A 14,434-nucleotide genomic window follows, 5' to 3' on the forward strand; every position below is an offset into this window, starting at 1 on the left:
CCCTCTCTTTTTCTGGGTTTGCACTCACTTCCTTGCCTACGTGAAAGTAACACTGGTTAACTCCCTTGTTTTCTCACTACCAAACTGTGAATCTCACATTTACTGTCTGGAAGGTATTTCCGGTAACACTTTACAATAAGCTTACATGAATGAACCAATGTAGTTGTTAATTATCTAACTACTGAAACTACTGTTCAGATCTGTTTATGTATTTGTACATCCTCAATACATTAGTTCATGCCAATTCATATTGGAATGAGAAAACCAGTTAATGTATCAGTTAATGCTTAACTAATTGTACCTTTATCCTATGTTTTGCTAATGTATAAATATGAATGTAACCAATACATTAGTTAAATACATTAACTAATGAAAAGTGAATTTCATACTTAATTAATTCATTTGTAAATCATTAATTAATGTTAACAACTACATTAATTAATGCCAATTCATGTGACCTTATTACACTACAGTAAGTATTTCCACTGACTGTCAACTGTACATTAGTCTTCGAAATTACGGTGATAAAACTGACTGTTTTCAGTGTATATATGTCAGTGATATTATTCTGGGTGGTGTTTAAGTCTAGCTGTTCTTCATTACATATGTATTATATTTGTATTTAATGAAGAATATATGTATTATATATTCTTTAATATTATTTTATATCGTGTAACCTACATATATCACAGCAGTCCACAACATGCTGGGCATTTTATTGATTATTTCTTGCATATTAAGCTTGCTATTCTTTTCACATACACAATCATGTCACATTATATTCTGGCATTAATATATGATTCATTCATACAGGTGGATATTTTACTGAGGCCATTCAGGTTAAGTACCTTCCTAAAGAGGACAACAATACCTCAGCTGGGAACTCTATCTGCAGTCATTGTGCAACGAGCCTAGTTACCCAGCCCAATCCTATGCTGCCACCTCAGTCACATGGATATGGCACAAACATTTAAGACAATGCTTAAACGTGATTAAGCAATATATGCATACATCTTAAATAATTATATGATTTTTTTAAATAGTCTCATTGGTGATCAATATCTGGTGATTAATACATAGTGATTTTAATAGTCTCAGTGTAAATTTTATTGCTGTGTGTGTGTGTAATAGAGATGTCGGTCTCAATAATAAATACATCTCCCAGATGAATCAATGAATAAACAAATTCCCTGAAACAGTGGCATTTTAAAGAGTCAAGCTTTTATGCTTGTCATGAGAAGGGTGATGAGGTGTGTGAGATGGCCCGGAGTCTCCGCTGTGACAGTCTCGCAGAGCGGTCAGGGGCTTCCGCACCGGGCCTACAGGCCCCCCGAGAACAGAGGGCTCTCTGTGAGGAAGACGAGCGCTCGGGGTGAGGAAGACCGGCGCTCAGTGTCTGTATTGTGAGCGGAGGCGCACGCCATATCCTGGCACATTGAGTGACCATTGTCCGGCACCGCATTGTAGCGGCATTGTGCTGGTACCGCTGGCCCGAGAAGCCTTCCAGCAAGACACGAGAGCAGGCTGAAGGAGGCAGAGAGAAGGACAGCACTTGGCAGGATGGCCGTCTGAATGAAACCCGGCCGTTACGACAGTTAGAGCTACCTCGTGGCAGCAGTGAGACTCTCACCAAGGTGCCTGAGCGGCTGCTGCTCCCCTGAGAATGACTGCAGCTATTGGGCCGAGGGACCAGAGAGCAGCTGCTAAAGCGCTGGGGTGGGGAGAGGGGGAAGCTCCTTGTGAGAGTGGCGATTGCTTCAGCGGTAATAGGGGGAATAGTGGGAGCAGTTACCTGTGCAGCGATATGAGTGGTGCTGACAGCTTTGGCAGTGATGGCAGCAGCTGTGGCTGCTGTTTCTGTGGTGTTGAGGCTTGCAGTGCAGTGGAAATGGCATGTCAGGTTCATTAGGAGTCTTGGGAGTGGTACAGCAGAAATGTTGTGGTAGGAGCAGCATCTAGGACAGGTCTGTGCGTTAGAGCTGCTAGCTGAACTGCTGGAAAGAGACAGAATATTTACAAAGACCATCAATCTTTCTCACCTGCTCGTTTGCCCCTTATCGCAATCTCTCTGTTTACTTCTCTTTTTCTACCCGTGCTCTCTACTTTCCCCTCCGCCCATTCCTATTGTTCTCTGTCTCTCCATTCCTCCTCTCACTGTCTCTCTGTCTCTCCCACTTTTTCTCCTTCATTCTCTTTACCCACATTTACTTTCTCTCACTCACATGCTTTTTCTCTCTCTCTCTCTCTCTCTCTCTCTCTCAATTATTACCACTGATGGTTTGCGACTAAGTAATTTAGAATTTTTTATTTTGGAAGTTTCAGTTTTTCTGGGTGCACTAAAAAAAATTTTGTGATAGATTTTTTACTATTTAATGAATTGGCTGTGGCATTTAAATAAAGTGGCGTAACAGTTTGTCTCTCTCTGTCAGCGTGAGTCTGGAGGATCTGAACCCTGAGGAGATAGAGAAGATGCTGGGCGGGGCCCTGGGCAGGCTCAGTGGGCGGGACCCACGGCGAGCCCCAATCACCCACTACGCCCAGGATTTTGGGTCCCTGCTGTCACTCACTGAGGAGGAGGCGGGCCCTGACCCACAGCGCTTCTCTTTACTAGAGGTAAGATTTGGTCCGGACAATTATGATTGGACCACCTGTCTGTCACTCGGACCTAAACATTCTAAGTACTATTGAAACTGTACTGAAAACTACGGGACAAACTTCAAACAAAAGGCTAATGGGAGAACTGAACATTTTAAAGATGTTGTCCATCCTGAGTGATAGAACCCTGTGGCATAATTTACAAGGAAAGTTTACAGTGTACATGTAGGCAGAGTGACTGTGAAGTCTGTGCAGTATCTGTGTGTCTGTGCTGGACCGCTCTCTGCAGTAACTGTGTGTCTGTGCTGGATCAGCTCTGTGCAGTATCTATGTGTCTGTCTGTGCTGGATCCGCTCTGTGCAGTATCTGTGCGTCTGTGCTGGATCCACTCTGTGCAGTATCTGTGTGTCTGTGCTGGATCAGCTCTGTGCAGTATCTGTGTGTGTGTCTGTGCTGGATGAGCTCTGTGCAGTATCTGTGTGTCTGTGCTGGATCCACTCTGTGCAGTATCTGTGTGTCTGTGCTGGATCAGCTCTGTGCAGTATCTCTGTGTGTGTGTGTCTGTGCTGGATGAGCTCTGTGCAGTATCTGTGTGTCTGTGCTGGATCAGCTCTGTGCAGTATCTGTGCGTATGTGCTGGATCAGCTCTGTGCAGTATCTGTGCGTCTGTGCTGGATCAGCTCTGTGCAGTATCTGTGTGCGTCTGTGCTGGACCGCTCTGTGCAGTATCTGTGCGTCTGTGCTGGATCTGTGTTCTTTTTCAGGAACAGTCCAGCCAGTTGCAGGGCTGCAGCGCCTCTGCTCCCTCTCTCTGTGACACGCTGGCCGAGTCTCGCTCACAGAGTGCCGCCGCCCACCCCTGGCCCCGCCCCCGGCCTCGGCCCCACTCCCACTGCAATGGTGAGCTTCCGGGTCATCAGGGTCATGTGGGTCATCGGGACCTTGCCTTCGCTTTTCTTCATGTCTGGGCCATTCCTGCTGTCATGCTGTCCATTTTGGGTCCTCCTGCAACTTGAGGCTGACAGACTGGAGTGAGGCAGTGTTAGTGCCTCTAGGGCCTGTGCATTTCTCAGCAGGAACATGCTGTTTGTATCCGTAGGTGTGCCAGTGTGCACGTTTCCTTTCAATAAATGTGTGAGTGCGTTTCCTTTTTCCTTTTTTCTGTGTATGCGTGAGTTTTGTGTTTGTGTGTATGTGTACATGTGTTCTAATGTGTGTGTCTCTTGGTATTTGTAAGTATGTGTACATGCAATTTTTTCTTGATATAAGTGTGTCTGTGTATAAAATGTCTGTCAGTCTCTGTGTGTCTTGATATATGTAAGGCTGTATGTTTCTCTAAAATGTGTGTGTTTGTGTCTGCATGCGTCTGTGTGTGTGTGTGTAAGTATGTATGTGTGTTTGTGTGGGTGCGTGCATGTGTTTGCATGTGTGTGCGTATGTGTGTGCATGCTTCTGTGTGTGTGTGTGTCGTTGTGTGTGTGTGTGTGTGTGTGTGTGTGCGTATGCAGTAATGCGGAAGTGGTCTTCCTGTGTTTGTTCTGCTGTGCCTGTGTCTGTCGTTTGCGTACAAAGACTGTGTGCGGCGTCTCCATCTCAGCTTATTTGTCGTTTTCTTTTACTGCTTTTATAAAGCAGAAGCTAACTTTTCTCTGCTGTACTAAACCCGGGTCTCGCTCTCTCTTATACCTTCTGTCTTCATGTGCGTTTCTCCGTTGCTGTCATACCTTCTTTATAAATCTGTCAGTCTGTGTAACTTCTTTCTGAGGGGTCTGCCTATCTCACTGCCTGTTATATTTTTATTATGAAATATCTGACTGCCGCTGGTGGCCTGGGAATACTCTGGTGACCAGGTGATGTACTTGTTATTTGTTCTATATCCTTTATCGTTTTTAACAAAGGGCATTGTTTGCATGTTCACTGTTCTTTTCGACTTGAACTATAAGGAACTGGTTTGCAATAGCATCCAAGGAAATTTTAATTGTGGACATGTTTATTAACCGTCCTCTCTTTTCCTCAGAAACCTCTCTGTGCTCTGTGGTCGGAGGCTCCACTCAAAGGTGAGCGAGTCTTTGACTTGTGTCTCCATTTCCTCTGCAAACATCAGCACAGTTCAGACTCAGCCATTGTCCTACTTTTGTGACTTTAATGTTCTTTATGGTGCGGAAACTGAGCTCACTGTCCACCAGGTTAAGCGTTGGGCATTAGGTTCTGTAACACTACTGTTGAGATTTGCATTGAGCCTCTTCTGCGTGTTTTATGTGTGTAATTGATTTGGGTGCTGAGCGACAAGCATGTCTCTTTCTATTGGCCCCACCCTCAGTGTGGATGCAGGCAGTGAGTTGGGTTCAGTGGACTGGGGCACCGAGGAGAGAACGGAGCGTCAGCAGGGCAGCAGGGAGGAGAGGGAGGAGAAGACGGGCAGCCCGCTCGGGCGCACGCTCAGCTTTCTGCGCAAGATGGCCGGGACCCACAAGGTGAGAGAGAGAGAGTGAGAGAGTGAGAGAGAGAGAGAGTGAGAGAGAGAGAGTGAGAGAGAGAGAGAGTGAGAGTGTGTGAGATAGAGTGTGAAACAGTGAGAGAGCATGAGAGAGAGGGAGAGAGTGAGTAAGTGAGTGAGAGAGAGTGTGAGAGTGAGAAGGAGAGAGAGAGTGAGAGAGAGAGAGAGAGAGTGAGAGTGAGTGAGAGAGAGCGTGAGAGAGAGGGAGAGAGTGAGTAAGTGAGTGAGAGAGAGTGTGAGAGTGAGAAGGAGAGAGAGTGAGTGAGTGAGTGAGTGAGTGAGTGAGTGAGTGAGTGAGTGAGTGAGTGAGTGAGAGAGAGAGAGAGAGAGAGAGAGAGAGAGAGAGAGAGAGAGAGAGAGAGAGAGAGAGAGAGAGAGAGAGAGAGAGAGAGAGCAAGAGCAAGCAACCACTCCCAAAACCCCTGACTGGTGAGTGCAATGCAGAGAGAGTGCATTTTGGTTTCTGTTTCACTTGATTGGAGAGCACTTGTACAGATGACTGGAGAGTCAGTTGTACAGGCTGTGTAATTTGTCCCAGAGGGTGATGCTGTTGAATACTTGGGGTCAGAGCTAGGTTCCTGCTATGGGTGTAGTCAGTGTAGAGGAAGCAGAATAAGTCACTGAGGTGATTGTGGTCTGCTTTGTAGTTGTATTGAAATGCAGCTTCCTTACCCATGTGCTTTTGAAATCTCCTCTGCTCCACAACTGCCTACAGAGACCTTGACTCATAGCACAGTAAATGCCAGTTGTATTTTCAGGATATATAAATATATATATATATATATATATATATATTTTTTTTTTGAATATGAGAACAATGTTTGCGCTCCTGCCTGAAACAGAATGGGATCGGCACTGAACTTATCTGCCACACGGCCAGCCAAATTATCTTAATAAAATAACTTTTTATTTGAAGTACAAGTAACGTCAGACATAAGCATAAAGTACTTAGTTATCACAATAAATTTGTTCTGAGAGAAAGAGTTTGAGAGGACCTTTATCCCTTTCTCTGCTCTTGTTGGTATGATTGTCTTCTCTGGCCTTGCTATTTGATGTTACTTGAGGATGAAGAAAACAATATACTGCCTTTAGTGTGTTGGAAGCTTTGGAATACTGTATGTGATAAAATAAACATAAATGAAAAGCTTAAGTATTAATTAATGAATTAATTTTACTTTTTAAATTCCTTAATTATGTTTGTTAAAGGCATACACGTGCTTTTCATTTTCAGTTGTTTTACTTTAGATTCTATTCCTTTCCAAATTGTTTTTGTTCTGGATTTATTAAAGTTGCTAACGAGGTTGACGCTTATTGATAAAGCAGCAGACTGTTGGTGAGAGGTATATTTTGGAATACTCGTTGTGCACTATATTTTGAGCACTGTGTGTAATTATTAGCAGGGGCCAGCAGAGGGCAGTATTTATTCCATATTTATGTGTAAAGGTGTTTGACGTTGACGGTAAAAAGATTGTACCGAGTGACAGTGTAGTGGATGGAGGAGAAATCAGGAGGCCAGTAATCTCTGGTTGTCAGACTTCCTGTGAATTCATCAGGGCATTGCTGCAGCACTGTGGGAGGATGAGCAGCACACAGCGGGGTTGGGGGGGGGGGGGGGGGGGGGGGTTGGTGTTGTTCAGGATATTTGAGTTATCATTCTGTGCATTGTATGGTACATTATAATGTATGGTACATTATCACGGGTTACTTGATATTTTCTATATTTACCTTTGTATTCAGGAGGGGTAAGCTCCGATAGCAATGTTGCACTGGGTGCTGGAACCCAGAACCTCTCGGTTGTAGATCTTGTTCTCTCTCCGCTTGTGCACCCAGTACCGGGCAGGCTCATCCAGCCCTGGCTGAGGTCAGAGCCAGCTCGCTCTAAAACATGACACAGTCTCCGCAAATTATTGAAGCGTGAACTATGTGTATGCGATTATCTGGGGACATACCACAGTGCATTCTGTTCAATTTAGTGTTGTCTGTGTATGGCTGGACTTTTGCTCAACTACAAACATACCTTCCTGATACACTTCAGAGTGAGCAGACACCAGTCTCCCTTTCTGACATGACAAAGAGCAAGGAAGTGTAGGATTTGGCATGATGCGTGATTATTGTTGCGTGTTGCGGCCAGTCAAGATGTTCCAGCTCCCGCTAGCCTTCCGTAAACAAACAACACAGTAAAGAAATGCCTTTTGTTTGTTTTATTGCGTCACGGGAAAAGCGCATTGAAAAATAAGAAATGGGCGGTCAAAGTTCTTGTTTGACTTGTGAGAAGGAGGAAGTTTCCACCCTGTCTTCATCGCCCCCCATAAACGAACAGAAAATGTGATAAAGGTGAACGGGCGAATGAATCATTTTATCTGCGTCAGTCCCCGTATCTGTCAGCTTTCACACTTGCGTCTGTACAGAGCAAACCGGACGTTGCTGTATTAATAACTTGTATATGGTGGCAGACTGAGTGGCATTTCAACTCAATATTAAAAGTCCCCAAGCCAAAGAGTTACGAACAACCTACACCTGACTGCAGCTATGAGAAACAGCAAAAAATCTTCTCCCATTTTGTGTCTGCAGTATCTGTGACACCCACGCCTGAGCAGAAAACACTACAGTTAAAGTGTATTTACTCCTCGTAGCTGTGTAGAGTATTTTAGCTCGGTAGCTTCCCATGCTAAGAGTCACACAGCATACTACAGGAGAGCTAACGCTAGCACTAGTGGGTGTTTTATCCAGTGGTGTCGCAAGGAACCATGGACCACCACTGCATACGCCAATTCACAAGAGAGCAAATGTCATACACCAGACTGAAACCAGTAATGTCTAGGCTATGGGTCTGCACTTGTTACTTGTGTCTACACTTCCCAGGAGCCCCCCAGGGACTCAATTGGGTCCTATAGTTTTAGTCTCTCATTTGCCTGTGTGGAGTTTGGCTTGCTGTGCCTGACTGTAACCTCCAGTACTAAAAGTGTGGCCTCATGACAGGGGAAGGTTTCTTCCCTGGAAGAATGAACACTGACGTTTTTAAGACCGCAGTCTGTGGTTTGATTGTGAAAAGACTTCACTCGGCATGAATTCCTGTAATTTTCTGTCATGGAGAAATCGATGGGTCAAGCAGAGGAGGGTGTTTCCAGAGAGTGTTGCAGGTCCACCAGCTGCTTGGGGACCTTTCTGTGCTGCAGTTTATGGGGGCAGCAGTGTGTGCACGCATATGTGAGCTGTAATGGGGCTCGTTTGGCGTGTTATGTGGGTAGCAACAGATTGACTCTTAAAAGTATCAGAAGGGACTGTGTGCTGTACCTGGGATATCAGCGGAGGCTCTGAGCTCATATCCCTGTCCCTGGCAAACACAGCTACTGCGAGCACCGTCTGACAATTCTCACTTCACAGGAACAAGCGGCAGGAAGTCGGCAAGCTGGAACATGAGTGTGTGTGTGTGTGTGTGTGTGTGCTGCTGTGTGTGTATTTGTGTGGGTACGTCTCATTTTATTAATGCTTGTGTGTATAACTCTTATCAGTTTGAATATTCTTATTATATATATATATATATGTATATATATTCATGTGGGTGTGAGTGTGTGTGTGTGTGTGCCTTTGTGTACTGGTGAGTCACTGGTTTGCATTATGCATTTATGTATGTCTGTGTGTCTTCATTGCTATATCAGAGCATGAGAATCAGGATGTTGCATAACAGTGATACTGTACTTCTGTACTTGTCACTTCACCCACACTGGACTCAGCTTTTTTCCAGGACTTGCTCATTATTGTTTGAAAGCCTTCTGCAAGCTGTGTGTTTTTGCAGAAGCTTACATTCCACACCGTAGCTCGAGTTTGCTCTGTCTTTCCCACCTGTGAACTGCAGTAAGGGGGCGGATAATTCCGAGGTATTCGCTGTAAACATTACAAGTGGATCTGATTCACTGACCAGCCCTGCCCTCAGTCAGTGGACACATTGAGAAGATACTATTAGGAAACAGGTTTTTTTTTTTTTTATGTGTAAAGTCTGGAATTATAATGGTGCATATATGATGCAAGGTGATACCGTGAGCCAGACACACTTATTGTGCACACATAGGAGGAGCTAACACACATCTGGTCAACATGTGTGCTGATGTGTGTGTGTGTGTGTGTGTGTGTGTGTGAGCGTGTGTTGTGTATTTTGACAGTTTGCCCATGTTTTTACTATTAAACTGCTTAACATATAACTGTTATAAATGTGAATATGTGCTTTTTGTGTCTGTCAGGGAAGTTTCCATGAGTATGGCACTAACTAACCATCTGTAATAGTTTATGGGGAGTTCTGTTCTAAGTGTGATTGTAGCACATAGCTTTCTGTCTGTAAATGTCTATAGGGAGTTTTGTTCTGAGTGTGATTGTAGCACACAGATTACTGTCAGCAATATTTTATGGGGAGTTTTGTTCTAAGTGTGATTGTGGCGCATAGCTGTCTGTAATAGTTTATGGGAAGTTTTGTTCTAATTATGAGTGTGGCGCATTACTTACTGTCTGTAAAAGTCTTTGGGGAGTTTTGCTCTTCCGAATATATACAGCAGTTCATGTGCTACATAGTGTCCTGTGTGTGCATACGTGCGTACCCCCCCTCCCCCCCTTCTCCCAGCTTTCCTTGCTTTCCCCATCTGGCCGTTTTCATGTGTCGTTGTTGCATCAGCAGGAACAGCCTCCTGTGCGCACCTCCTCTCCTCCCACCTCCTCCCCCTTTCCCTCTCTCCCGTTCAGACGTCTCACTCAGAAGCAGGCCGGAGTTTCAGCGGGTAGAGCGAGCTGTTCCTCGCCAAGCGGATATTAAAGGCAATAAAGAGATCGGTGAGCTCTGTATGGACAGCGACAGAATATTGCCTGAGTAAATTTGCCCGGCGTGATTGCAGCATAACTATATCTCTCCACTGCCTCCCGCCTCCCCTCCAGTAGCCTGTGTTCTCTTGAATGCAGAGGCTCCAACATTCTTTAACCCTTTCCTCTCTGTCCCAATCTCCTTTCTCTCCTTTTACTGTATTTTCTGTTTCTGTTTCTCGTTGTCCCTCTTCATCCGTTTCATTCCATCTTCATCTCTCTCTCTGGCTCTTCTCTCTCCTCTCTTTCTCTCTCTGTCCTCTCTCTCTTTCTCTCTCTCTCTCCCTCTCGCCTCAAACTCATCCCTCTGTGTGTCGCAGTGTTTGTCCTCCCCACAATGCCTCTTTATGAACGGTGTGGTGTGACAGCGAGTGCCTGTCAGTGAGTGTGTGTTGAATAGCAGGTCTATGCAGCTGGCAGCACCTGGCCATGATCTTAGAGGAGTGAAGAGAGATCCCCCACACCTCCTCTCAGCTGTAGAGAACACCCCTGTATCCCACCCTAGTACTGCGGCTCAGCTGTAACCCATAGCAACTGACTTACAAAGGGCTGTAGAGTTTAACAACTGGACTGCAGCATCAGTACAGCAGCATATACTGACTGAATGCTAATGTCAGTATAGTGCAATTACAGAGCAGTCTGTAAGTATTTGTTGTTTGGACTCTGTACGCCAGCACATTTGGTTTGAAATAAAACAATGACCATGAGGTTGACTTATAGATTGGCAGCTTTAATTTGAGTGTATTTTATCCATACCAGGTGATCCATGTAGGACTTACATATTATTACATATGTATACATAGTTGGACAGGTTAACATATTCTGAGATAAAGGCATCATATTTAGTAATTGGTTGTGAACCATTTGCATTTGATGACCGCCTGAAGTTTGTAACCCATAGACATCACCAGATGCTGGGTATCTTGCCTAGGCCTGTACTGTAGCTATCTTCAGTTCCTGTTTGTTTCTGGGGCATTTTGCCTTCAGTCTTGTCTTCAGCAAGTGGCCAATCCTCCTTTTGGAAAAACTTCTTGGTTGCTTTACACTTCACAATTCATCCACTTCTTTCTCCTCAGAAGGCACGTGTGCCAGTTCCAGTGGCAGCTATACATGCTCAAGCCATAATACTACCTCCATCATGTTACACAGATGAGGGGGTGCTTTGGATCAAGAGCAGTTCCTTTCTTCCTCTACACATTCCTCTTTCCATCACAGGTACAGGTTAATACTTGTCTGTCCATAACACTTTATTCTTTGCAGTGGTTTGTTTAAAAAAGTGTTCTTGAAGTTAGGTAGTGGTTTGCATCTTGCAGTGAACCTTCTGAGGTTCTTCTCTTTATGGTTTTTGCTACATCCGTATGCCTACATGCTGGATATTTCTTGATCTGTTCAACAGTTGGTTTTCCTTCACAATTGAAAGTATTCTTTGGTCTTTAAGTATTGATTTTACTTGCATTGACCCTTTATTTGATCCTCATGTTTTCAGACAACAGCAACAGACATGCAAATTCCAAACCTAGAATCAACTCTCAAACTTATGTTAGCTTTCTTATGCAACTAACTGTGCAAAGACGCACAGCTGGTGAAGAACCAGCTCAGCAACCAATTGTTCATCGCGTTGCTCCCCTAAAAAGGGGGGACTATATATAAGAAGGGCTGGAATTCCAGCACGGACCACCCGATATGGATGTAAATACCCTCAAATTACAGTGAACAGTCTCCACTTTCACCTCGTAACCTCACTGTTTCATTTGAAACGCTGCAGTACAGAGCCCAAATAACAAAAACAGTTTCACTGTCCACACAGCTAGCATAGTCGCATATAGTTCTAAAATCGCTTTGTCAGTCTCTTTCTAATCTGAGGTGATTGCCAACATTTATATATTATATAAATGTCATTATAAAATGGGAATCATGTCACTGCAAAGGAGAATACTACATGATAATATTCATCAAACAAACAAGCAGATAATACTAATTATGGAACAAGTACTTTTAATAACAAGGCGATGATAAAAATGTCACTCAGACATTATTATTGCAACCTGCCGGGGCCACTGATGCCAACTTTCCACTGAGCTGCTAAAATTGTTGACTTATAATGCAATAGTAATTACTTTGGTTTTGACTCCATTATTAAATATCAAATTGGAACAAACATTTCAGGCAAATAAAGATGTTCAACTGAAGGACTGACTGAAAACTGATGAGCTATCATGCATTACAATTGATCTAACGTGCGTTTTAACCAGTGTGTGTTGTATTACTGTCTTAAATTTTGTGAGTTTACCAGTTTAGGATTGAGCCCAGGGACTGACAGCTGGTACTTCTCGTCAGACTGGGAGCAGCTGTGGGTGCTATTGGGTGTGTCCAGACCTCCACCAGAACTGCATTCTGTACCTAAACGGTTTATGACCGTTTTAGTGAAGCACAACTGAGCATGTGCAGATGTGGCTTCTGTGGTGTGAAGCCGAGCTGTAGACCAGCTGACACAGGCCGGCCTGGCCTGTAGCAGGCAGTCGCTGCTGTGCTGCAACCGTTCAGTGTAGAGGGGCCTGGCCTGGCCTGTGGGTCCGACGGGCGTCCCCACAGGGACCCTTTTGGGGCCCTTTCAGATCCCATGCTCAGCAATGCGCACGGTGCCTAAGTGATCGGGTTGTGGGTTCAAATCCCAGACAGGACACTGCTTGTTGACCCTGAAGGCACTTGCTGAAGTGTGGCTATATAAACAGATGTAATGTCAAAGGGGACGTCTGTGGGTTAAACAAAATCGGGTAAAATTTTGATATAAAAAACGGTCCAATCCTCACCCTCGGGGTGCGAAGAGCCCAGAAGCCGAACCGGGTGCGGTGGCCCTGCCTATACAGTAGCCGCACCGCGCTGCCGTGAGAACGGTGAGATAGAGACAGAGACTGGGGGGTCCCTCCCGGGGGCTGGAGAGAATGGCGCAGGCTGCTGTGAGCTGGAAGCCTGTGCGATGTGCGGGCTGCTTGACGTGGGGCTGGTGACAGCGATTAACACTGCGACTGAACAGTGAAGAGCACGTTGATGAGAGGGGAATGAAGAGACTCTAAATTACGGGGCGGAATTCCACCCCCGGAACAATTTGTCTTCATTATTATTCTAATGGGTGGTTATATTTATCTGAGATGAAAGGGGGGGGGGGGATGCAGAAGTAGTTTTGAAAAGAGGAGAAAGAAAAGAAAGTGTAGTGGGGGAAAAACATACTTTTACTACCTATTTACATGTTCTGTAAAAACTACGGTTTCTAAAGAGTGCCTAGTGCAAAGCATAAAATAGATACACATTCTGGTAAAATTGTTGGAAAAGGTCCAGATTATACATGCAGTATAAAGGCTGCTATCTTCATATAAGGGCTTTTTCGGTTCCTGGAAATAAGTGCATAACTGTAAATGTAAATGCAATTTCAGAGTTAAAAAGCTTGGCATTATTGGTCTCTAGTGAGAACTTTGTGTCAGTTGTGTCATTTTTCCTGTGAAGGAGAGTAATTCTTCAAGGGAACTGTTGCCAGCTGATCTCCAGCACAGAAGTAATCTCAGAACTGAAGTTTCCCACAGTTACAAACAGGAACAGAATAGCAAAATGAACTTGGGGAAGCACATGCCCACATTTTGGCTCATAGAATCATGGGGCAGGGTTGAGTGAAGGTGCTACAGAAAAACATTTTTGTTTATTTCTCTGTCCTCCATTCCAGTGTTTAAGACGGAGCTAGAGAACATGTAACATGCTTAAAAGACAGATACGTATTGTATGTACACTCATGCGGAGCACCAGACCTCACAAAAACAGCCGGTTATGTTGGCTGGGTGGGTACACATGAACACATGGAGAGTGAGTTTTGTATGGTCCCAGTGGAGGCTGTACATGCTCATATGGAGAGAAAATTACAGAATAGTGTTTTTTTGGCTGCGAGTGTGGTTGTGGCACAGGGCGTTCCCTCCCTCTCCCTCTGCTCTCTAAATATAGACCAGCAGCTTCTCTCGCTGCCTCTTCTTACCTTCAGTGCATCCCCTCTCTGACTTTCACCCACCTAACGGAACTTATTTAAATCCTATACATTATTTCAGTATGTTAATGTTTTGCTGAAGGTAGAAACTAAGCTCCCTTCGGGCGCAATTACTTTTCGCAATTTTTCCAAACGAGAAAACTCATAATAAATTCAGCTGTGCTACAGTATTTTGTCCATGGCTAAACACCATTGCTCTTAGCTGTAGCCTACATAACATACTTTTGTGAACGAGAAGTCCAAGGTCCCATTCAATTCCCACGACTGAATATTTCGGTTGGAAGAAATAGATGTGAGTTCTGCCACGTAGATTCATTAGCGTCAACTTTAACTGCATCTGTAAGTGCGAGCGCTGTCCAATGGTACATTTTGGTACAGAAAACCAGCATCTTTACCTCCGCTGTAACACGCATCATGAAAGAAGAGAGAAGCAGGCGTGGCTTGTCCAAACCTCGCAAAAGCGCAATACT

The 14,434-nt window shown here is 44.5% G+C and overlaps 1 protein-coding gene across 2 annotated transcripts in view; it reads left to right on the forward strand.

Moving 5' to 3' along the window:
* Positions 1 to 14,434, forward strand: part of LOC133134028 (rho guanine nucleotide exchange factor 2-like) — a 64,848-nt gene that overhangs the window by 6,692 nt on the left and 43,722 nt on the right. Inside the window, exons 4-7 of one of the 2 annotated variants that reach the window (XM_061250419.1) lie at positions 2,430 to 2,613; positions 3,360 to 3,495; positions 4,613 to 4,652; positions 4,916 to 5,069. In XM_061250419.1, the coding sequence (XP_061106403.1) occupies positions 2,430 to 2,613; positions 3,360 to 3,495; positions 4,613 to 4,652; positions 4,916 to 5,069 (514 nt within the window). Of the gene's footprint in view, positions 1 to 2,429; positions 2,614 to 3,359; positions 3,496 to 4,146; positions 4,446 to 4,612; positions 4,653 to 4,915; positions 5,070 to 14,434 lie in introns of those variants that run through there. The other variant, XM_061250410.1, reaches the window with a different exon arrangement.

This window comes from Conger conger, chromosome 1 (assembly GCF_963514075.1).
Source record: "Conger conger chromosome 1, fConCon1.1, whole genome shotgun sequence".
Classification (NCBI taxonomy): Eukaryota; Metazoa; Chordata; class Actinopteri; order Anguilliformes; family Congridae; genus Conger; species Conger conger.